The sequence below is a fragment of the Parasteatoda tepidariorum genome, chromosome 6 (genome assembly GCF_982258835.1).
Source record: "Parasteatoda tepidariorum strain Cologne lab strain chromosome 6, Ptep-v5.0, whole genome shotgun sequence".
Taxonomy (NCBI): Eukaryota; Metazoa; Arthropoda; class Arachnida; order Araneae; family Theridiidae; genus Parasteatoda; species Parasteatoda tepidariorum.
In genome coordinates this window covers 54,753,129-54,779,150 of record NC_141760.1, presented here as the reverse complement: position 1 = coordinate 54,779,150, position 26,022 = coordinate 54,753,129, and the positions used below count along the sequence as shown (strand labels likewise).

Below are 26,022 nucleotides of genomic sequence, written 5' to 3'. Positions count from 1 at the left end.
AAGTGAGTAATTGAAAACCAGGTAGTGAAAAAGATAACTATAATAATTAAGTTTATATAATGAAATTCTCCTAAAACTGCACTAACCTTGCAACCTCATAAGCAAACCATAATTGATAAAGCTGCTGGTACTAAAGCTTGTGATAATTTTCATTTTTTATCTGCAATAATAAATACTCAAGTACATATTTTTATGTTTTAAACTTTTTGTTATTAAAATTATTTTAAAGTATCAATATATTCATCTGTTCCAGACTACTGTTGCCATGTTCAATAGGTAGTTTAATGGTGTGTGAACTCAAAATTTTACGAAATACAAACACTCTCGTTTTAAGGATGGCATTATTAAGATCTTCAACTGTATTACTGTTAAAAATAAGCTCAAAAGTTTTTATTCCACCATTCTTGAAAGGCTCTGAGTTACTATATGAATTATTTCCTTTTCAATTTTGTAACATTGCAACATTGTTGTACACGGCAAGCTTTCTTTTTTAATTAAATAGGCAGATCTTATTTTTGCACACAACTGCTTCTTTAGGAATAGATGATTCTAGCAACTTTTTTTAAAATAGCAAATCTCTTTCTTATTACCACTCCAAAAAATTTTTTATAAAATATTTCAAGAAAAGTTAGTTAATAAGTTCAATTTTTGGTGATCAAAAATATGTTCATGGCTTTAAAAGCCATTGAGATTTACATTAAGTTGAAGGTAATGAAGTATTTTTTTCTCTTAATTGAAATTATAAAAGCGGAATAGGTTTTGAAATGATATCTATAAACTTGTGTTATAGAAGTTGGTGATACATGAAAGAAATGTAAAGAAAGAAAGACTAAACAACATGAAACTTTAATGTACAACAAAAACATAACTACATTAAATATGGCTAAGATAATGCTGTTAAAAACTAAAGTACTTAAATGGTAAAAAAAAACAATTAAAAAAAAACAATGCTAATGTTCAAGTTTTTAAAAAAATGAAAAAAAAAACTGGTTGTGAATAACTTAATAAAGTACTAGACAAATAGCGTTATAATGGATTAAAGTTTACAATGCAGAGTGAAAATGTATAAAATTCAATAATTTTTACAGCAGCTGCCTTATTTAAATATACTGCTCAATTATTTACAAGCTTTAATAATGAGCATAAAAGTTTCTTTAAGTATAAACTAATTGATCAGTTGTTAAATAAGAGCTTAGAGGATGAATAAATAAATTCTTGAATAAATTGAGAGCTTAGAGGATGAAGGTTTTAAGTCATATTTTCGAAAAATTAAGGTTTCTCGCAAAAAGAGCTTATTTTGGTCTCATTTAACCTTATAACATTAACAAGTCACAGATTTCAGTGGATGAAGGTATAATTTGGGTATTTTCGAACTGAAAAAAGGTTCCAAATGTATTTGGTAACATGTAAATATATAGAAACCTATCTTAAAGCAACAAATAAAAACTGTTATAACTCTAAGCATTTATAAATTTTGCCAGATCTGATAAAAGCTTGACCAGAAATTACAGATTATAAATAAAAGCAAGACAGTCTATTACCAATATATAATCTTTAAAGGTAATTTACCAATATTTTCATTTAGAACCTCCATCCATACAGCTCTTCAAATGGGATACTAAAATATATTCATAAAATATTTTATATATATTTAAACTAAAATATATTCAGATTTGCTACTTAGAATTTTAAACCAATGATTTTAATAATAAATTGATATATTTTTTTTTATATTTACAAAAATATAGCTTAGCTCTTTCTTTTCTTTATGATTTTCTGAGTCTGGTTGATGTGATAAAAGATATTTTGCATTTGTTGATAAATAAATATTTTAGTTTATTGGTATATGATTTTACCATTCCTTTTCTTAACTTTTGTGTATTAACTATGATCTAATGATCTAAATCAAGAAAAATTAAATTTCTTATTAGCATCTTAAGTAATATTTTAACATTGATAAGTACCATAGTAATACTGCTTAACAAGCTCATACATTTCATATACTCAGTACAATGCATAAGTACAAGTTTAATACTGAAATGAACCAAAAGTTGAATATATTTCATATTCCGGATGCTAATTATAAGCAAATTACAAGATTGTAAGAAGCAAATTACAGTTTTTTAAAGAACTTTTATGTGATAATATTTAAGAACAAAAAACTTAAATGTTTCAACAAAAACATAAGCAGTTGAAGCAAATATGGCAATTATGACTTCATTTTTCTCTCTTGAAATATAGAGAAAAAAGTAAAATATGACAAGAAAAAAAAATTTAAATTTTTAAATAAAATGACTAGGTGGGCATGAATTTTGTGTTTAAGTATCAAGAAAGCTAAAAAATTAACTAAAAGATTAATAAAAAATATATTAAAATAAATAAATCTACCAATTGTATCATGAATGAATGAGTTTATATTTAAATCCTGTGTTCCCTCACTAGTGAGCCACGTTTCCAAACAGAAAGCCGTCATTCTTTTGTTAGAAAATATGCAAATTTAAAATTGTTATTTGTCTTTCGTTTTTTGCTCTAAGATTAACTTTGTATTATTATGATTATAATGCGAAACTTATCATAGCTTTCAAGATAAAAGAATTTAACGTCAAATTTTTAAAAAAAAAACTGGGAAACATTGCTTCATATTAATAAGAATATTACCATAAAATATACATCATCAATTATAAAGAGTTCCATAAATTAAACTCTTACTACTCTAACACATAACAGGGTAAAAAAAAACAGGGATGTAGAATAATAAGAAGTTTGAATAACAGCACTTTATGTTACAACAATAAAAAATTTCAAAATATTAACTCCCTTCCTATTTCAATAAAGTAGAGATGAAACCTTATTTTTGAGAATAAGCAATTTGAATTTTAAATTAAGTGGGTATAAAAATTTAAGTACAATCAAGTGAAAGACATTGAACAAATAACCCCAATAATTTTATCACACATTGGGGGGCAGGGGAGTTGGAGGGCCAAAAAAAAATAAATAAAACACTTAGAAATTGTTCCTTTGAAATGTCAGCTACTGATTTAAGTTTCATCATAGTTGAACTTTACAGTAACAATACTTTCTTAGTTCTGGATATGTGTCATGTATACAATGTTCTTGGTTACCATACATATTTATCCGGCTTAGTTCGTGTTCTTTAATTGAGAATAAGTTTTTCGTTTTGCTGTGCATCAGAGAGGCTTCAAATATGCCATTGCTTGGTGATGCACGTAGCTGCACTTGATAGACTACTTCAGTCAGTTTTGTGTCATCAGAAAACTCGCCAACAAAGCCATCTTTGTCAGCATTCTTTTTAAATTTCAAAAGTGCTTTGTTGGGTTGTAATTTTTCGATGCGTGTTACTTCTTTTAGGTGAAGAATCTCACACTTGTCACGCTGCACTTCGGTGAGTTTGTTCATGTAATCTATAACTGCCTTTCCCACTTCATTCACGACAGGATCTTCTAAGGATACTCTCACCCATGATAAACAGGCACACCAATGGGGTTCTATGTTTGCCATAGAACAAGTTCTCTGGAGAGAGAAAAAATTTTTATGGTTTTTAAAGAAGCATTGATAAAAGTAACAAAATCACAATTAACACATATTAATTAACCCACTGAGGTTTTGATATTTACATTTTTACTGCATCCAAATGTTCACACTTTATTTATATTGTTCAGACCAATTCCCTCGCTCTCGTATCAGAAAACTGAGGTTTGAGGGATAATTTTTCTCCTTTTTAATTCTAGATGGGTGAGTGTTTCACCATGTAAAAATCAAAGGTTCAAATAAAATTTATATAAAAAAAATTGATATAAATTTTTTTAATAGATATGAAAAAATTACATCAATTTATATAATTGAATAATATAATTGAAATAAAAAAAATATATAATATGTCCTGATATAATTTTAAAAAAAATAGAATTAAGTTTAAAAACCAATTCTAGAAGTATATCATCTTGAAATAAAAATATTTCATTTGAATGGCAATGGATGTTTCAGATCAAGCTACAGAAAAAAAAAAATGCAGTAGGAAATGAGGGTTTTTCTAACAATGTGAGGGTCACATTGTAAAACATTGACTTTTTAAAGCATTAAATTTTTATTTATAACCGGCGTTAACAGCTGACCCAATTCTAAGTTAATAATGTTCAACTCAGTTGTCTTATAATTTTGAATCCAACCCAGAAGACAAGGGAACTCCTGGTTTAAGCATTTGAACTAACTACCTTTCGTGGAGAATTTTTTGATGGAACTAACCCATAATCCGTCTACCACTGAGGATGTTTAACGCCAGCTCTGTGGTGACAGTGCGAGCTGGAACCACAGATTACCAACGACGATAGACCACAATATTAACCAACCACTGCTGGGATTTAAGCCTGTGTCACCTCATTGGATGGATTTTGCCTATCCTCTATTGAAACATACTTTTATGAATTTTCCATAGTAGATTATCAGGCCTTGTATAAACAAGTCCAGTCTTTTTCCAAACTTTAAACTAAAGCCTTCACAAAACTGTTTCCCTCCTTATAAAAGTTGTTTTTCCTCATAGTAAGAGTGTGGCAGAAAAATTTCTGAAACATCTTGCTCAGGGGTTTGATCACTTAAAAAAAAGAGTGAAGTAAAATTATGTTTTAAAAAATTGCCCTAGCTAAAACTTAACTTAGAAATTTGTTTAAAATGGATTCCTTAAGTTAAAAAGAACATACATTTTCATAAAATACAACCTTTTTTTTCAGTCAAGACATGATTACAAATTGTGTAACTTTGTTTTCTGATGTATAATTGATTGTTAATGCAGGCAATTTTTTATACTTTCTAAACTTGAAATAAGTATGTAATTAATTTAAATGTGCTCTTTTAGTGTAAAACAGTTTTACAGGCTTTTTTTTTATTTATTAATTATTATTTGAGTTTATAGGTATTTACAGGCATTTTTGTTTTATTTGTTTCTTTCTTAATTTCATGCCTGTTAATGATAAATTAATTTTAATTACTCTAAACAATCAATCATTGTTGTCACTTGTAATTCTTATCTTTGAATTTAAAAATTATAGCAAATTTAATTTATTTTTACTAGTGTGCACACAGCTGGTTATAAGAGTGATATTCTGCGTTTTAATAAAACATAAAAAGAACTCACTTCTTGTGGAATTTCAGAAAAGACACTTATGCTCCTGCTGGAAATATCGCCTTCTTCTGGTATATCTGGATCAAGAATAGTCATCAACGTAGAATAAATATCAAAAGGAGTTACTAATCTGTTTTCGTTAATCTTTAGATTCTTAACCATTTTTGGGTATTGCTTCTCAACCCATGATGGTACAGTTATGGAGAAGAATGGAAGTCTCTCTTCTTGTTTTCCTTGCTGGGTTTCACGAATGGCAGAAAACCTGCAGTCAAGATTAGATCACTTAGTACATAATTTTATGCAGTATCTCGGAAGAGCTTAAAACAAACTTAAACCCAAATAAAGAATGGCATTCATGTTTACAGTTTTTCTAAACAATTATACTAAACAACCATTGTCAGGGTGCATAGCCAGATTTTTCAATAAAAAATAAGTACTTTTTAAGCACTCACAAAATATTTTTAATCACTTCCCCCAAAAAAAATCATAATTAGGATCTCTGCAGTAATAAAAAAAATTTCTTATCGTTTAAAGTTCTTAATTTATAAACAAAAAATTCAAAAACAATTTTCAAAAATTTTACCTACTCATGATTAAGTAAATAATTTCTGATTAATATTGCCGAGAAAATCTTGAAAATCACTCATTTTTTGTAATTTAGAACGACAATCGACACCACAGAGAAAAAATATCTTTTTGAAAGATAGAAAATTAAGCACTTTTGACAAACCCTGAATAAAAAAGGCACCTTTAATTGCTTTTGAAAAATGTAAATCAAAAATAAGCACTTTTAAAAAATGCTACGCACCCTGATAGTGTTTATTCAGTTAAAAAAAAAATGTCGAAAAAGGACATAGCTGCAAACAAAAAGAGAAAAAACATCCAGTTGATTTTATGAAGAAAAAAATATAAATTTAATCATTTTCAAAAATCAGAAGAATTTTACATTAAAACAATGAGGAACTAAATTCAGTAGAGTTGACAACTATGTAAGGATAGTGAGAAAAAAAAATTATCTTTTACACAAAAGCATAAAAATAAATTTAGCATACGAAACAAACATTTATTATAATTAAATATTTAATGTCAAACCATGAAGAAAAGCAGACTATTCATATGTTTTATACACTTGTAAACAAAGAAAAATAAGTTTTGTTAGAATGTGTGGAAAAAAAAAGGAGACTAAAAGTTTTATGTTTTAGCAGGGCTCGAAAAAACTCATAACTTTTACCCGTCCCCGAGGACGGCTTGTCCAACAATGTACTCGTCCTCCTTTGAAACTAACCCGTCGCTTCTAAATAAATAAAAATATAATTTTCTCTTATTTATTACAAACATTTATATAAATTGCACAATGAATTGTTACTAGGATTGCATTATACAGTAATAAAAGGAATACTAGGTTACTAATAGGAACCTAGTATTTCTTTTATGAAGTAATTTATTTCTTTTATGAAATAATTTAAATGACAAATGTCAATTTATCCGAGGGTACTGCGTTTTTTAAATGAATCAAATATGACGTTTGCCAGTTCCACAATCAAGCTAGTGATTTACAGAGGTTTCTGCACAAAATTCTGAAAGGGGTTTTCCATTTAGGTAGATGTTCATAATTGCGTTTAACGCTTCTTGTACGTAATGTTTTTTTTTTTTGTAAGTTTATTGCTGAAAAGTCCCTTTCAACCGCTGCAGTATGGGAGACAGAGAAAACATCAATTCCACCATGTGCGGTATGTTGCTATATTTCTAGATTAGAGGGTCATTTTAGAAGTGAGGCGCTAGACTTTTGTAAGATAACAAAAATTGAAAATGTATCACCAACATTAACGGGAAAATGGCCGTCCGCGCAGACGTAGAACTCGAGAAATTCGTTGTCCGCGGGGAATTTTTGACCGCCGAGGACGGGCGGACGGGAGGTTTTTCGAGCCCTGTGTTTTAGCCAATACTATTTGGATTACAATATAAAGAAATACATATTAACCCCAAGCAGGCTCACTCTAATTTTGAGATAATTATGGAAATAATTTCAATTTAGCTAGGGATGCAATGAAAAGGGATTGGCATATGCCCTTTGAATTTTTTTATTAACTTTAAAATTTATGGAATATACATTAGAGATCATGCCAAAATGATTTCAAAATATTTAGCTCCTGTTCCTATAGAATAAAGTTTGAATAATTTACAAACATTATTAGAATTTTCATTCATCAGAAAATAATAATAATGAATAAAATATTTTAGTACCTGTTCCCATGATCAGTGAACACTATTAACAAAGAACTGTTAAGGATTCCACTTGATTGTAACCCTTTCAGGAAATATTCCAAATCTCCATCAGCATGCTGGACCAAATTATAGTCATCGTGGCTTAGTTCAGAATGAAACACAAATCCAAATTTTGGAACCTCAGTGTAAGTATCGTAAAAAGTTTTTAGCCACTGCGTCATAATCTAGAATGGAATTTCCCAAAAATTAATTTATAAATGAACTAAAAAAAAAAGTCAATTTTTGACAAAATTTTTTAATAAGTTTGAATATTTCTTTTTCTTAAATGAATGAATGAACATATACTACTTACAATAATTTCAAAAACTTATTACCTGTTCTGTGAAATTTATTTTAAATATTAGGTTTCAATATATGCACTCTTGTTGTAAAATAATTTGTTTTGTAAAGAATGCTTAGATATTACATGTTCACTCAGTTATAAAACAGTTTTACAAATGAAAAATGCATTATTTGTATTAAAATTTCTACTTCTCTTTCTCATTTTTTTTAAGAATATATATGTTATATTACTATACTGCATTACTATATTATAATACTTTTTTTATATTATAATGGGATCAAGATACTTTTTGAGAAAAAATTAGTCTAAAGTTAAGATTAATAAATTTATACAGTGGAATAAATTCATAAGGAGAATACAGAGACAAGGGCTTTTTGCTCCTTAAATTAAATTGCTTTTTAATTGCAAACCTAAACTATTAAAAATAAAAGCTACAAAAATCAATGAGGAAGCATTTAACAGCTTAAAGGAAAAGAATATGAGATTTTTGTTGCCAATTTTTTGCTGTACACAAAATACATACATATATAACTGTCTTTTACAATAGTTAGTGATTTCCCAGCTAACTCAAATGTCTTAAAAAGTGGATGATGGAGGTTCGATTGCTTTTCCTCATTTATTGTTAGATTCTAAGTTTTGCAAACATCTGGCAGGAGCCTCTGTATGCAGTAACTTCAATAGAAACAGCAAGAGCTATAAGAAATTTTCGATGGTTTAAATTACAAAAATTTCTGTTACTACCAAACAGTTTTAACAACCATTATTGAACTCTAACCCTTTTCCTTCAACTGGTTGTGTGATTCATGGCAGAGAATACGAGAGACTTAGCATTATTTTTCTTAATTACTAAGGCCCGGATTGTGATGACATTGGCATTTTTTCATAAATTTTGGATTTTAAAGCATTTTTTAAGTTTTTGTTTTGTTTTTTCCAATTTTCATTACTTTTTAGGGGCATTTTTATTACATGAAATGCAATATTTGTCTTATAATTTTACATTTCATATTGTAACTCTCAATACTACCTGCATGCCATTATGTTATTGATTGACATAAAATCTTTAGAAGTAATTCTTTGTTACAGCTTTCCCATTTTCTCAGATTTGTATTTAGAACATTACAATTTTCTAGGAAATTTTCTTCTCCAGGAATAAAAATTTACCTTCAGACAACAGTTGCTCATTTACATTTCAAAATATCAAAAAACATTTAATAATCCAATGTAATTCTGATATTTAGTAATATTATGAGATGGAAGTTGTTATATTCATTAAAGTTTCTATACAATTAGAAAATGTTTTGGAGTCAATATCCTTTTTTTCTGTTATTTTAGAATATAAAACATATTTTTCTAACTTTAATGAACGTAGAACAAGTACTGCATTACTTTATATTTTTTTAAATGACTCAAAATAATTTTAAAGAGTAAAACATTGTTTTAGTTCAATATTTTTACTTTATTTAAGTCATGTCATAACGCAATTATCGCCTTTTTAGAGCATTTTTTGCACTTTTTAAGGGCATTAGTTGAGACTTTTTAGGTCATTAAAATCCGGGCTCTATTTATTACCAACCTACTTTAAATATTTTTAACTAAAAGAATGTCTTAAAATCCTTTAAAAGGGAATGAAATTCCTCATTTATTTCAAGTTAGGCTTTTATCAACTGAGTTTTATATATACTTTTAAATATTAAATTGACAATTTATTAAAAAGTTTTTCGTGAAATCATGGCTTATAATAAATGAGTTCAACTGTAATTCCAAGTACTTTTTATAAAAATTTATAGGCAGTTCTTTCTTAAGTTAATTTAAGAAAACCAACGATGCAACTGCAAACCCTTCTAGCATAGACATTTGTAAAGCAGTGCTAAAAGAATCACTTTTACATATATAATTTAATTTCAAAGAAAAACATTTTATCAATGCAAATAATTTGTTAATCACATAATACACACTAACTAAATGTATATATTTATTGAAATGATTTCTTATATTTTGGGGGTGGAAAAGTATGATTTAATATTTTCTTTTCTTCACATTTCTTACAACTAAAGTTTTAATTTTAAAAATCTAATTTCCTTCTAAATTAAAATCAATAACTACATAATTGAAAGTAAAACTTTGAAAATTTTATCATAGCATTTGTTATTGTTTGGAAGAAAAAGTGCATTAATTTGCCTGTTTAGGCAGAGAGGGTGCGATTGTTCTTGCTTTTCAGTGGCGCCATCTATGGCCAAAAATTCGACTTCTGCCACACCATTCACACAACCACAATCTCGTTTATAGGGCGGGTCACATTCACACACACAAATTAGAAAGGACATAGAACACAGAGAGAGAGAGAAAGAAACATCCATGCCTTGCCCGGGATTCGAACCCAGGACCTTTCTGATTCAAGGACAGTTCCCTGCCCCCTACACAGGCCGGTCGGCAGTACTTCCTTTGAACATAACAATATAACTAGTTAAGAACTCATGGGTAAATTCTTAGATGTTAAAAAAATTTATTTCAACTTACTACATGCCGAGGCTTATCACCCAGGCAAAACTTAGCATGATCTTTCCAAACCTTGTCAACTTCCAAATAAAACGATCTCAAATAGTGATCAGTAGGAGGTTCTTTGAATCCTTTCAACCTGTAGTTAAAAGTGCCAGTGGATGGTCCATCCTCTCCGTAAGCAGTAACATAACCATTTGCACTGAAATTCTTCCAGGCAAAAGGATAAACATTGACATGCTGAGCATTGCTCATTCTTTTTCTTGTTTCAGGAAGTTCTGGTTCTGCAAATCCTGTCAGAATTGGTATAATTGCCTGTGGTGTCCCATCGCCAACAATATTATAGCCTTTCAGAACAGAAGCTTTTAAAACTTCAGTCAAGTATTTGTAAGTTTTAGGCAACTTGCGCATAAAATGAAGCCTGGACATTGAATCCAAGCCAAACATGAAAACATTAAGATTCATCCAGTTGGGAGGTGGTTTGGCTGCTTTAGCACGTTTTACAGCTGCTTTGTCTTTTGCAATGCCTGCCATCAAGTTTTTCCAGTGTTTTCCATCCTGAGAGCTACATTTTATGTGAAAGAAGTCATGTTCTAGGAAAACCCGACCTGTATCTGATGCGAGATGAACTGCTTTACTTTTGGCTGTGTTGTATTCATCCACTCTCAGTACATAATGCAATTCACACTTTATCTTGCCTCTTTTTTTTACAATACTTTGGTTAAATTTAATAAGATTTCCTTCGATGTAGACCCAGTCACTTTCTTTGCTGCATTTCAATTCCCCAACATCATGGATGTGCCTGGAAATAAAGCAAAGTCAAATTAGAGAATTGTTTGATCAATATTTATGTTCATTAACTTTTAAACAGTGGCATACAAAGAGTCAGGTAAACTACCCTCCAGCTTTATAGCTATTCTGTATATATTAAAAATCCCTACAATTACTTACTGCAAAAATTTAAGATTATAATAATATGAAACAAAAACGCTACTGTGAAAAGATATTTGGGAATTTATAGTCATTAATTTTATTTTAAGATCATGAAAATCGTAATGGCAATAGAAAGAATTTAAGAAAAAAACTGAATTGAAACATTATACTTCCTTAACCACAACGAAGTGAAATTTATATAAAATACGAGAAAATAACTCTTTATTACAATAATTATGTTTCAAGTTAAATTGAGGATTGTTATTTATAAAGTGAATTTTAAGAAATATCTTTTAAATAAAAAAATATTTCTCTTGTATTCTCATGGTGTTATTTTCACTGAAGCGTGTGCCGTCCCCTGCACGCCACTGCCCCTAAAACAAATGATATAGAAAAACTTAGTTGCTTGTAAATGAATGGAGCATGCAATTGAGTAAATTCACATGCTGTTTTACTATGTGTTGCTTAGCAAAATATAAGACTTGCATAACTTAGCAATACTATAAGCAATTTACATTGTTTTCAGATTTATTATCTTTTAACAACACTGGCTGCCACTAATTAGTTTGTTCAAACAATATTAAGTTAAATTTGGGGAGCTAAGTGGTTCAAAATAGTGAGATTTCAGTAATATTGAGTAAACTAGCTTTAAAGTTTTCAAATGAAAATAAAGACTATGGCTTGCTTTATTCCTGATTTAAAAGCTACCAATTAGCAAAATTTATATAGACCTATCTTTTGCTGTTTAAAAGGAAGGCTTTGTAATGTTACTTTGTTAATTGTTCATTAACAAAGTAACATTAAAAATTTATATAGACCTATCATTTGCTGTTTAAAAGGAAGGCTTTGTAATGTTACTTTGTTAATTGTTCATTAACAAATGCATTTGGAAACTTCTTCCACCAACTCTAAAACACTCAAGTAATGTAATTTAGTATCTTTATCAACTAATATTTTAAAAGAGTTGACTGACTAAAATGAATGTTGTAGAGTTGTATAGACTAAAATGAGATCTTTCCCAGACAAAATCTAACTTTGTAGTGTCATTCTTGTTTATAGACTTTATACTGTGATAAAGCATGATAATAACCTTTGTGTTACAGAAATTAAGTACCTTCAAATTCAATATTCTATTTTTAAAATGAGAAAAATATTAATATTTTATTCAATTAATGACAGGTTTTCACATTATAATAAGGTATTTTTAGTTCACCTTCCAGCAAAATTTGTATCTTTAAGAAATATAAATTATATTTACGCCAGTATCAGAGGGTTTGCTAATTCTAACTCAGGATGTCGGCAAGCAAGTTCCATCTCTTCGTCGCTCACAGGAATTTGCTCGTAAGAATGATTCCATATTGATAGCCGCACTTGGAAGATGAGGAAAATCAAAAAGACAATCCCTACTAAAATCCCCAGTCGTAAACGCACGATACGCATGGTGTAGTTTCCGATTACCTGAAAATAATAATTAATTTAGTCATTACAAATTGTTACTACATATATTATGTAACAGTTGATATTTCAAGCTAACTTCAGAAAAATTTATAGATTAATGTTTATAAAAAAAATAATAGAATGATTTTACAGTTAAATAGAATAAATGTTGTATGCTAGAATTATATGGGTATCTAAAGAATAGAATTTATGGGTTTTAGTTATAAAATTGGTCTTTTTAAGAAAAAAATTTTTTATTTATATTACAGCTCGTTTATGGTGACAACTTAGAGAGCGTGACAATTCGATTGTTAAATCGGGATGCTTATTAAACCTTATTAGTCTTAACCGAAATTATCAGAAATAAAAGCTAAAATGTACGAAAAAGAACTAGAAAATGTTTCTAAAATAAAAAAATACTTAGCTTTTTATAATTTTTCATAAACGACGCTGATATAAAAACATTTGTGTTTGTTTAAGATTGAACCTCGACAGTTGTTCGATATTTGTGTTCGCTCTTCTGGATTGGTTGGTTTTGTGCTGTTATTAGTGATGATATATTTCGTACAAAGCTCGTACATTTTAGTTCCATTTGTTATGAGCGCTCTGTAATTTCTCGGTAAACTCTATATCCTGTTGTAGATGACTGTTTTTTAGTTGATTCTTCCCTCTCAGTGTCAAATTCTATGATAACAAGAAAGACAGAATGCATAATTTTCTTTTCAATACAGTATTTTTTCATTTCAATTACTGTAGATTTTTAATTATTTAGTTTTAAGATTAAGGTTTTAAAAGCATAACTATAAACAAAATAAGAAGGTGTGGATTCAAGTAACTTTAGAAATACTAATTTGGTAACGTAATCCGTCAATGCTATTATGTTCATGCTGATAATTGAGCTTATATGGCATTAACGAGTAAAATATAATTAAATATTAAAGAACATTCAAAAATTCTTTTTATTTTAATGAAAGCTATAAGCTAGTAAATATCACTGATGTAATTTTTAAAATATTCAAACGAAAGCAAATCGCTTGTAACAGTCTCATTTTTATCAATGGCGAGTTCTAAGTTTATGAAAAAACTCCCGAACGATGTAACTGAAATTTTTGAACGATTACAGCTGAAATTGCCCCTTTCACCCACTGTCCAAAGCTCAAACGGTTCTGGAGTTCGAGCACACACATAAACTCTTCATTACATTATTATAGATGTTGAATAGAAGATTGATATAGCAGTTTTACTGTTCTTAACCCTTTCAAAACCGTGATCGAAGCGATACGATACTCCTTTCAAGACCCTTTGTATCAACATGATCTCAATACCGTACACTCGTATTAGTACCTATACGTACTTTTTAGTACATATTAATTCGGAGAGTGTGGGCCTAGGGAAGCGCTTCTTTCTATTCAAGCCGGTCCTGCAGGGGGTTAATGTTACAATTTTATCACATAATTTTGAACCCCTCAAAATAGAAACTTACTTTCAGATCAAGCAACAAAAAAGGAGAAAATTTGTTTTCATGACAATCTTTATCTGTGAAACTATTGCATTACACGGATAAAAAACGTCAAAAACCACATATGGTTGGAAACTGAATTTACTGAGTTATATAGAGTAGGAAACGCGCTTTCTAGGTAAAAATTATTTTAAAGTTACCTATGGCCAATTTATATTAGTTAATACATGCTTCTTTTTAATATTAATAGTAAATCAACTTATACTGAAAAATTAATAAAATGTTTACTGATAAGTTTTTTGTTGACTTATGTAAAAATAAAAAAATAAAAATTGTTTCTAAAATAAAAGCAACCTCTAAACATTTATTTATCAAATTTTGTTAAAACAGTTATCTCCGTTTTCATATGTGCTTGTATTTACTAGCAAAATTAATCTTCAATGATGTTTAAACTATAGTAATATCATTCAAATAATGTGTTAATCGTAAGAAAATATTCATATTCTGTTCCCGATTATACTTCTATAAATTTCAAAGCCTTCACACCCAATTGATGAAAATATATTATTTCATAAGCAAACTTAGTATAAGAGTAATGCACTTATATATCACACATTTTTCTACAGTTATATTGGAATTTTATCCATGACTTTAATAGTTTTAAAAATGTCAATAAAAATCCTTTTCTTTTAAATTTTGTATTAATTAAAAATAGTATTTAGCATTTAGATTTTAAATTTTCATGTCTATCCTCTGCAGCAGATACCTTTCTTTAACGAGCATATTTCTCTGTTCCAAAGTTAACCATTAAACCAAGATTTTGCTGAATTAAAAGTTCTGCACAAAAGTAAATTATGTCGTACCTCAACAGTTATTTCAGTTTGATTATTAATACTTGAATTTATACCTGAATTTCCAAAACTTCCAAGTATGAATGATTTAAAAGTTACTATAATTACAAATATCGTCAAACAAAAATGTGTGTTACCCGGCACTGAATACCTGATGAAATTGGCGAATCCGAGTAATTACTATCAGTACATCTCTAATTAAGAGATATTTCAATTTAGCATTCTGATCTTTCGCACACATTTACAAGCTTAATGCAAATCAATTTCAAAACTCGCGATTAAAAAACTTTTAAAATAAATTAAATTTTTTTCTTCAAAATTATAGAAAGTGTAGAAAAAAAATATTTGAACTTGCACTATTTTTAAAACAAATCACAAAAAAATTATGAGATCGCCCAAAAATTTTCTTAAATCATATCAGAAGTATAGAAGTCAAAATTATGAATCGAAAATTTCTTTCGTCGATATAATGTCACGATATAGACATATAAGTTATTGCAATATGCGCAGAAAATAATAAGTTTTGCAATATTCTAAAAGTTATTGCAATATTAGTTTTCCTATGTTTTTAGAAAAATCGGAATTTACGTGAAATTTCTTACATTCGATTGAATATCTTCTATATTAAAACATCTTCAGTTAGAAAGCCGAATACAGAATTCAAAAGTTTTTTTTTATATAAATACATAACTATAACTTAAAATACAGAACTCAAAAGTTATTTTTAAATAAATACATAACAAGCATTGTCTATTGCTGCTTAAAAAATAAACTATATTACAATTGGATTTCAGATACCGTGTGGCGTCATAAAGAAGAAAAATATACACCAAAGCCTTGCATAATTAACCGTCTATCAAACATGGCTGTTATTATCAAGCGAAAACATGCTGAGAAAACCTGTTTTCGACCATATTGATTGTCATTTCTTTTTGAAATCAATAAAAAAAAATTTCCAGTTGTTTAATTTTAGTCAGAGGAAAAGTGATATGTGTTGATATCACTATGAAATACTATAAGTTTGAAAATGGTTCTTCTATTTATTGTATTATTGTATCGGTGAAATAATTTGAATTAGGTTTTAAAATTTGGAAGAGGACTTATGTGACACATTTATTCGATAAAAAAAAAAAGCATGAAAAGAATTATTCGCTGAAAACTACTGATAGATAAAAGTTCACAAAATAAAAGTCCATATCATGTTAAATAAAGATTTCTTTTTTCAAATTGTTTTACATTAAATTTTGAATCCAGGAAAATTTTTTTACAAAATCTACTTCTTTGTTTAAACCGATTTAGACTTAATGATTTATTTACAACAATACGATAATTATGCATATATTAGAGCTATGCGAAGATAGCCCCCGAAAATGAGGAAATTCAAAAATTCAAACTGCATTCGTTTGACCATTTTTTGACCACAAATGACCACCTTTTAAATTTTTTTGACCACCCTTATTTTGGACATAATCCTGAAAATTAAATTCGGGGGCTAACTTCGCATTTTCACGCCAAATGAATAAAAATCAAATTTTTATATTGTATTCGTTTGACCACAAATGACCACCCTTTAATTTTTTTTGACCACCCTTATTTTGGACATAATCCTAAAAATTAAATTAGGGGGCTAACTTCGCATTTTTTCGAAAAATAAATAAAATTCCAATTTTTATATTGCATTCGTTTGACCACTTTTTGACAACAAATGACCACCCTTTAATTTTTTTTGACCACCCTTATTTTGGACATAATCTTAAAAATTAAATTCGGGGGCTAACTTCGCATTTTCACGCCATATGAATAAAAATCAAATTTTTATATTGTATTCGTTTGACCACAAATGACCACCCTTTAATTTTTTTTGACCACCCTTATTTTGGACATAATCCTGAAAATTAAATTCGGGGGCTAACTTCGCATTTTCACGCCATATGAATAAAAATCAAATTTTTATATTGTATTCGTTTGACCACAAATGACCACCCTTTAATTTTTTTTGACCACCCTTATTTTGGACATAATCCTGAAAATTAAATTCGGGGGCTAACTTCGCATTTTCACGCCATATGAATAAAAATCAAATTTTTATATTGTTTTCGTTTGACCACTTTTTGACCACAAATGACCACCTTTTAAGTTTTTTTGACCACCCTTATTTTGGATATAATCCTGAAAATTAAATTCGGGGGCTAACTTCGCATTTTCACGCCAAATGAATAAAAATCAAATTTTTATATTGTATTCGTTTGACCACAAATGACCACCCTTTAATTTTTTTTGACCACCCTTATTTTGAAAATTATCCTAAAAATTAAATTAGGGGGCTAACTTCGCATTTTTTCGAAAAATAAATAAAATTCCAATTTTTATATTGTATTCGTTTGACCACTTTTTGACCACAAATGACCACCCTTTAATTTTTTTTGACCACCCTTATTTCGGACATAATCTTAAAAATTAAATTCGGGGGCTAACTTCGCATTTTCACGCCATATGAATAAAAATCAAATTTTTATATTGTATTCGTTTGACCACTTTTTGACCACAAATGACCACCCCTTAATTTTTTTTGACCACCTTATTTTGGACATAATCCCAAAAATTAAATTCGGGGGCTAACTTCGCATTTTTACGAAAAATAATTAAAGATCTAATTTTTATACTGTATTCGTTTCCCCACAAATGACCACCTTTTAGTTCTGGTTGACCACCCTTATTTATGCCGTAATCCTAAAAATAAGGCTTGGGAGAAGCATGAATTTAGCCCCCGAAAATAAGAAAAATTACTTTCTTAACAACATTCGTTTGGCCACAAATGAACCATTTGAAAATGAGAAAAATTAAAAAATTTCAAGTGCATTCGTTTGACCAATTTTGACTACAAATAACAACCTTTTATTCTTTTTCTTACTATTCTTATTTTAGCCGTAATTCTAAAAATAAAGTTTTAGGGTGGAGTTAAGTTGGACCCTGTAAATGGTTAAAATAAAAAGTTTCAACAGCATTTGTTTGAGCATTTTTTGACCCCAAGTTACCACTTTTTAGTTTTTTTTACCACTCTTTTTTCAGCCGTAATCATAAAAAAATATATAGTTGTTAATGAAGTTATACTAAAGCGCAGCATAAAATTATCCTTCTAAAATGAGAAAATTGTAACTGAATTCGAATCAGTGTTTTCATCATAGAAAAAAAATGGGTGAGAATTTCTCACCCTTTCTCAAACACAGGGTGAGATTTCAAAAAGTTAAGTGAGATTTCTAAAAAAACGCAAAAACTCTTGAAAAAAAAATCATTTCTTTAATTATAATACATTTTTAACGTCTTCTACTTTTTAAAGTATTGAATATTTTTGATACATCATCATAGAATATTTTGCCTTTACAAGATATTTTTCCATCTTACATTAGTGCATAAAAAATTTGAACGTCTTACATGAAGATCCCTTACCTACGGTAAACGCGTGGTTGCAGAGAAATGTATTTTGAAAGGGGTTCCGTGGTTGTGTTCTGTTGTTCGAAAAGGTTCTGAACAATACTGGTAAATAGGGAAGCTAGATAATGGGGCAGATGTTGAAAATAATGAAAGATCCCGTAAGAAAAGTGAAACGGATTTTATTCTAAATGGCGTAATTCGAAGCTTTTTCCGAAATGCGAGAAATTCGCGAATTTTGAAATTGATTTATAGAATGCGCGAATTTCTCGCGGTAATCATTTTTTAATGCGAGAAAAGAAAAAAATATGCGAGATTCTCGCGTTCTCGCGCTGTAGTGAAAACACTGTACGAATGTTTAATTCAAAGGACATAATTTGCCTATAGTCTATCTTGGCCAAGCCTTTTTCTACAATGTTTAATGATTTTGATCGTCTAATTATGACATTGTCTGAAAAATAAAATTCCAAAGGTAATGTTTCGGTCTCGGATAAAAAATGTTTGTTTTTGTAAGCATTAATTATTTTCAAGCTTTTAATATAAACATCCTGTTGGCGTTTAAGTTGCTTTTAAGTTATGCTGTTAAGTTATACTAAAGTTACTAAATTTCACAATTTTTTTAAAATTTAAAATACCATCTTGTTACTTGCAAAGTTTTCTGAAAAGTCTGCTACTTTTTATAATACTGCTTCAAAAGAAAAAAAAAACATAACTTTAAAGAAAAACAAAAAATTAACAAAAATGGGAAAAATAAATTAAATTAATGAACAAAAACGAAAGCTGTTTTTAATTTTATTCAACATAGCGAAAATAACTATCGTTGTTTTCTGATAACCTTGGAGAGTCATGTGATATATTGGCGACTACAGTTTGCCGAATGGAGTTGGCGTAACTAGGAAGTAAACAAACAGGGTATAATTCCCTAAAAGATATCATTTTACACAAAATGCCTCGACCAGCTTTTGTCAATTCTGAAAATATTGTTAAAGTTTTATCAGAAGTAAATATTTTTAAAGATTCCATTGGAAATTTAAAGTCAAGAACTGATGCAGTGTGGAATAAAGCAAGTGAATTACTAAACATAAATGCAAAGACACTGAACGTATACGTTAGACTCAATCGTTATGATATTTTGAAAGATCTGAAACGAAAGTGTGGAATCGAAGAAGTAAAGGAAATTAGCGATGTTTCGATTTCGACTTCGGAAGATTCTGACTTCTCAGTTACTGAGCCAATAAGGCAGAATGCATTACCTCCTATGAATTTTCAAATAGATTTGGAAGAAGAAGAATGGAAAAAAATTGCCCCGACGAATGTATTGAGAAGAGAAAAAACTAGAATTCGTAATTATAGGGAATTACAAACAGGTTGGACAGACATAATTGCCCATAAAATTAGTGAAATAGCCAAGCTGCCATGTGCGTTTAGTTTCAAACATGCGAAAATTTCCAACATTGAAAATAAGGTTTGGTTGAAAATTGAAGGTGTCTGTAACGAGTGTGGTTGTCAGCTTAAGGGCCATTGCTTGAATGAACCCAAACAAGATCGTGGAATTTCAATTCAAGTTTCAACGTCTGACACTAGAGGAATATTGCACATCCAGAAAAGACACTTAAGAGGTAACAGGCGCTCAGAAGTTGGCGAAAGTCTCCTTCATAAAAAGGCATCCACCTGGCGAATGGATGCTTCAAGAGGTATGCATTTTGGTGAACCTGTACCAAGTTATATTCCTTCGTTGAGCGTGCTTCGTAAAGCTCGTGAAGAGGCTGTAAACAGGGATTTAAATATTAATAAAAATTTAGATTGTATTTCATCTTTACTGTATAAAAAATATGAAGGCGAATTTGCTGGTTATATTCATGACATAGGGTTAGATGACTTTTATTGTATTTATTTTTCTCCTTCTCAAATAATTTTATATAAAAATGCAATAAAACGGGGAAAACGTATAGTAATTGATGCCACAGGAGGAATCGCAAAGCCCATTGTAAAACTGTTGTCGAAGGGGAAGAACAAATATTACCCGTTTTTCAAATGATATCTACGAAACATGACACCATAAGCATACAGTACTGGCTTCAAGTTTTTGTTAAAAATACGAAGCAAATTCCAAGAGAATGCGTGTCTGATTTCTCTTTCGCTTTGCTAAATGCAATAACTTTGAGTTTCAACAGCTGCCGTTTAGAAACATATGTGCAGCACTGTTTAAGAATGATATTTTCTGAAGATGTGCCAAATAAATTATTTTGCTTTGTGCGTGTTGATATTGCACATGCATACCCTCCAACTTATGAGGATTTTGAAAATAATTCTTTCTAGTGGTATCGAACCAAAGTAGAAATTTTTAAAGCAAATGGATCCCTCATAAAACTTTTATCAGAACTTAAGCATCTAGCCATATGGCCTGCACTTTTATAAGTAATAGTGAACAAGTTACGCTAAAATTAATTTTTTTAAAATATTAAGACATTAATTTTGCTACCGTCTGAAAAGAAGATTTCTGAAACTACGGAAATTCCGTAGCAGTTGGAGGGTATGCACATGTAATAAAAATACTTAGCACGAAAAAAGTTTTTTATCGTAAGTTGAGCAAAATTAAAGATTTTTACGTAAGATCATTAGGAATTCTTTCTATGTGTAACGAAATCAAGGATTTCAAAAAACTGTTAATTGCCCTTTTTACAGTTGCACTGAGCGAATGCTGTGGTAAAGATGACAACGGAAAAGATATAGAATGTCAAAAAAAAATTTGCCTGTTAATTGACAGAATAAAAACATATGAAATTAATTTGGATCACGTTTCCTTCGATAATGATGAAGAAAGTGGAGATGATGGAGTGGGCACAAGAAGTTATACAGACATCGATATTTTTGAAAATGAAATAGGTTCAAGCGATGAGCAGCTTATTGATAAGTTAAAATTCATAAGCGTGCTCGAAAGAATGCCGATAAGAGCCACGAAACTAACAATCCTAACCCCTATTATTTACCAGAAATAATTAAACCCTTACTAAAATTGGCCAAATATTTTGTTTTATGGACTAATATCTTAAAACAAACGTTTAATTCCACTTACGACGTGGCGTCTTCAGCAATAGTTGAAGCTTATTTCAAAAACTTAAAAACAACTGTCTTAGATGGATATGGCAGTATACTTCGAGCTGACAAATTTTTTGTAAAGCATATGAGTTCTATTCAATCAGCATGTGTATACAACAGAGCAATAAATAATACCCAAAGAAAAAGAAGTATTACTACAATAAAGGACGAAACAGACTTTTCAAGTAATAAACGTCCGAAACGAGAAAAAATTTTTGATAAAGAAATTATAATTAACTCAAAAGAAGGACAAACAGCATCAAATGAATTGGATTCGAATAAAAAAAATATTATTTTTGATAACGTGGATAATGATAACACGAATAAGCAAGAATTTTTACCTAAAGCGTGTCATAATACAGAAAATTATGAGTTATATAATTTGAATAAAGAGAAAACTGCAAAAACAAGTACGACCTGTGAAGCTTTTGATGATAATTTTGGCTATCTGTTCGCAGAAGAGAATTGGAGAAACAAAAATAAGACAAATGAAATCTATAAACTAGAAAAATTATTGGATACTTATTGCGAAAAAACCGTTTTAGAAAAATGTGGCCATTCCAATAATACGAATGCAGATGAAGAAAACTTAAAAATTTCACTAAAGCAAAATAATAAAAAAAGAGGGAAATACCTAACACCTTGTCCAGAAATATCTTTCATACATAATCGACCCATCAGAAAAAAACAAAATTCTATTATAAGGAATGTTGACATTCAGTCTGCTCTATATATTGGGACAAGATTAATGGAAATTCGAAATACATGTGCATTTGATTCCATAGTGGAAATAATGTCTACAGCTTACATGGATAACAGGCATTATTTTTTAAAATTAAATGATATCAATAATGATGAGCAAATATTTTCATTCATAAAAAATTATGCAACAGCTGGTTTTACAAGAAATTTCTACAAAGATAGAGCTCTAATTTTAATGAATATAATAAATAGCGATAACTGCAGTATTTTAAACTGCGCAATTAATATTGGATCAATTATAAATCAGTTGTTTAAAGTAACTCCATCAGCAATCGAAACTGGCATGTGTCCTCAATGTGGAATTTTGAAGAAAGATTATACTTTGATTGAAATTCCTTATGAAGAAATTATTGAGCTATGTTTGAAAGAGTACATTGAAACCTTTGTGGAACAATATTTCTTGGATAAAAAACTGAAATGTCCCAATTGCGAATCAGATATGACAAAGAAAAAAGAGCCTGGTATCCATATATTCTGCGACATAGAAATTGTTCAACAGTTTCGCCAACATCACAATGAACAGACGGTACTTCAAGATATACCAGAAAAAATATTGATTCAGAAACAGCAGTATATATTAGCTGGATTCGTACAGTATATGGGACCAATCGAACACAATTCAATAGGACATTATATTTCCTTTTGCAGACGAATACGGAATTCCTGGGAAATACGAGATGATATGCTAGGTGAACGTTGGTCTATACAAATTATGAAGATTAGTCGAATTAATCTTTTTAAATACTGTTCGAATTTTTCATAAGTAGTTGTTTACTGTAGTGTATAGAAAGAAAACATATTTTCTTCATAGCTAATAATCATTTGAACGGATTTTCAATTTGATCATAAGATCAAAAGATTTCAAGGTGTTCGCTTTCTTTGGGACTCTTAACAATTGAAAATTATTTAAATTGTAAAATACGAAAAAGAAAGTTTTGATATTAAATTATAAATATTAAAATATTTGTCTTTTCTGAAACTTAAATTTCAATGGGTCTACGAGACTTCGAATTGTTCAATTGTTAAAATAGTAACGAAATGATTCATGAAAGAATACCTTTTGAAAAATGTGTTAATACATGATTGGATTTACTTCTATTTTATGTTTTTTTTAGTGCTTTTAACAATCTGTCTTTATCTCATTTCATTTGTACATACTTTACATATGTTCTTACTTGTATTAGAGTAATTATTTAACACATTTATTTGGTTACAACATTGTGAAAAAAATACCTTTCTATTTGTAATTGCTAAAATTCTAATAATGATTAAGACCCGATTGTAAATAGTATTGTTAAGTTTTGTGCAGTTTGTTTGAAATTGTTTTCTCCATTGTTTTTTCATAAATTAAAGTTATGTCAGTTTGAGAATGTAATTTAATATAGTGATAAGATATGTGTTTCTATATTGTATATAATTATTTCTATATTTTGCAAAAATCAATGTTTTTAAAAATAAAATGCCTAAATGCTAATGAAGAATTCTTAGCTACTCTTAGATTTGAGAATGTAATTTATTATAGTGATTAGATATGTGTTTCTATTTTGTATATAACTATTTCTATATTTTACAAAAATCAATGTTTTTAAAAATAAAATGCCTAAATGCTAATGAAGAATTCTTAGCTACTCTAAGATTTGAGAATGTAATTTAATATAGTGATAAGATAGGTGTTTCTATTTTGTATATAATTATTTCTATATTTTACAAAAATCAATGTTTTTAAAAATAAAATGCCTAAATGCTAATGAAGAATTCTTAGCTACTCTTAGATTTGAGAATTTAATTTAATATGGTGATAAGATATGTGTTTCTATTTTGTATATAATTATTTCTATATTTTACAAAAATCAATGTTTTTAAAAATAAAATGCCTAAATGCTAATGAAGAATTCTTAGCTACTCTTAGATTTGAGAATGTAATTTAATATAGTGATTAGATATGTGTTTCTATTTTGTATATAATTATTTCTATATTTTTCAAAAATCAATGTTTTTCAAAATAAAATGCCTAAATGCTAATGAAGAATTCTTAGATAGTAAAGCTAAAAAATAGTTGTTATTGTATGCTAATTTAATATATAACTAATTTTATGTACCATGGCTAAAGAAGAATAACTATTTACTATCTATATATATATATAATATTGATGCGAGCTAATACACTACTGGAGAAAAAGGTGTTATGGTTGGTTTCTAAAATAACTTTATTGCTATGTCATTTGTAGTCAAAAATGTTGTGCAGTTGAACGAGTTGAACGAGTGCAGTTGAAATTTGTTATTTTCCTGAATTTTGAGGACTAACTTCACGCCAGTTTTATCTTTAGGAATATGTCCAAAATAAGGGTGGTCAAAAAAAAGTAAAGGGTGGTCATTTGTGGTCAAACGAGTACAATATAAAAATTGGATTTTTATATATTTTTCGAAAAAATGCGAAGTTAGCCCCCGAATTTAATTTTTAAGATTATGTCCAAAATAAGGGTGGTCAAAAAAAATTTAAAGGGTGGTCATTTGTGGTCAAAAAGTGGTCAAACGAATACAATATAAAAATTGGATTCTTATTTATTTTTTGAAAAAATGCGAAGTTAGCCTCCGAATTGAACTTTTAGGATTGTGTCCAAACTAAGGGTGGTCAAAAAAAATTAAAGGGTGGTCATTTGTGGTCAAAAAGTGGTCAAACGAATACAATATAGAAATTGGATTTTTATATATTTTTCGAAAAAATGCGAAGTTAGCCTCCGAATTGAACTTTTAGGATTGTGTCCAAAATAAGGGTGGTCAAAAGAAATTAAAGGGTGGTCATTTGTGGTCAAAAAGTGGTCAAACGAATACAATATAGAAATTGGATTTTTATATATTTTTCGAAAAAATGCGAAGTGAGCCTCCGAATTTAATTTTTGGGATTGTGTCCAAAATAAGGGTGGTCAAAAAAAATTAAAGGGTGGTCATTTGTGGTCAAAAAGTGGTCAAACGAATACAATATAAAAATTTGATTTTTATTCATTTGGCGTGAAAATGCGAAGTTAGCCTCCGAATTTAATTTTCAGGATTATGTCCAAAATAAGGGTGGTCAAAAAAATTAAAGGGTGGTCATTTGTGGTCAAAAAGTGGTCAAACGAATACAATACAGAAATTGGATTTTTATATATTTTTCGAAAAAATGCGAAGTTAGCCTCCGAATTTAGTTTTTGGGATTGTGTCCAAAATAAGGGTGGTCAAAAAAAATTAAAGGGTGGTCATTTGTGGTCAAACGAATACAATATAAAAATTTGATTTTTATTCATTTGGCGTGAAAATGCGAAGTGAGCCCCCGAATTTAATTTTCAGGATTATGTCCAAAATAAGGGTGGTCAAAAAAAATTAAAGGGTGGTCATTTGTGGTCAAAAAGTGGTCAAACGAATACAATATAAAAATTGGATTTTTATATATTTTTCGGAAAAATGCGAAGTTAGCCTCCGAATTTAATTTTTGGGATTGTGTCCAAAATAAGGGTGGTCAAAAAAAATTAAAGGGTGGTCATTTGTGGTCAAAAAGTGGTCAAACGAAAAGAATATAAAAATTTGATTTTTATTCATTTGGCGTGAAAATGCGAAGTTAGCCCCCGAATTTAATTTTCAGGATTATGTCCAAAATAAGGGTGGTCAAAAAAATTTAAAGGGTGGTCATTTGTGGTCAAAAAATGGTCAAACGAATGCAGTTTGAATTTTTGATTTTCCTCATTTTCGGGGGCTATCTTCGCATAGCTATATATTAGTCGTAGGAAATGAGAATTGTATTTGCTGAAATAATCGCTTCAAGTCTAAAATAAAATGTTTTGATTCTCACCAAACGATACTTAGAATTGAAACA

The 26,022-nt window shown here is 29.1% G+C and overlaps 1 protein-coding gene across 5 annotated transcripts in view; it reads right to left on the bottom strand.

Annotated features, from left to right (window-relative positions):
- Window positions 1-827: 827 nt before the first annotated feature.
- The window catches only part of LOC107437563 (uncharacterized), an 85,931-nt gene continuing 60,736 nt past the window's right edge, over window positions 828-26,022 (bottom strand). For all 5 annotated transcript variants that reach the window (XM_071178654.2, XM_071178651.2, XM_087165879.1 and 2 more), the window contains 5 exons: window positions 12,394-12,593; window positions 10,224-11,004; window positions 7,382-7,587; window positions 5,150-5,399; window positions 828-3,531 (listed from right to left, as the gene is read on the bottom strand). In XM_071178654.2, coding sequence (XP_071034755.1) covers window positions 3,049-3,531; window positions 5,150-5,399; window positions 7,382-7,587; window positions 10,224-11,004; window positions 12,394-12,575 — 1,902 coding nt within the window. In that variant the 5' untranslated portion in view covers window positions 12,576-12,593 and the 3' untranslated portion in view covers window positions 828-3,048. The remainder of the gene's footprint in view (window positions 3,532-5,149; window positions 5,400-7,381; window positions 7,588-10,223; window positions 11,005-12,393; window positions 12,594-26,022) is intronic.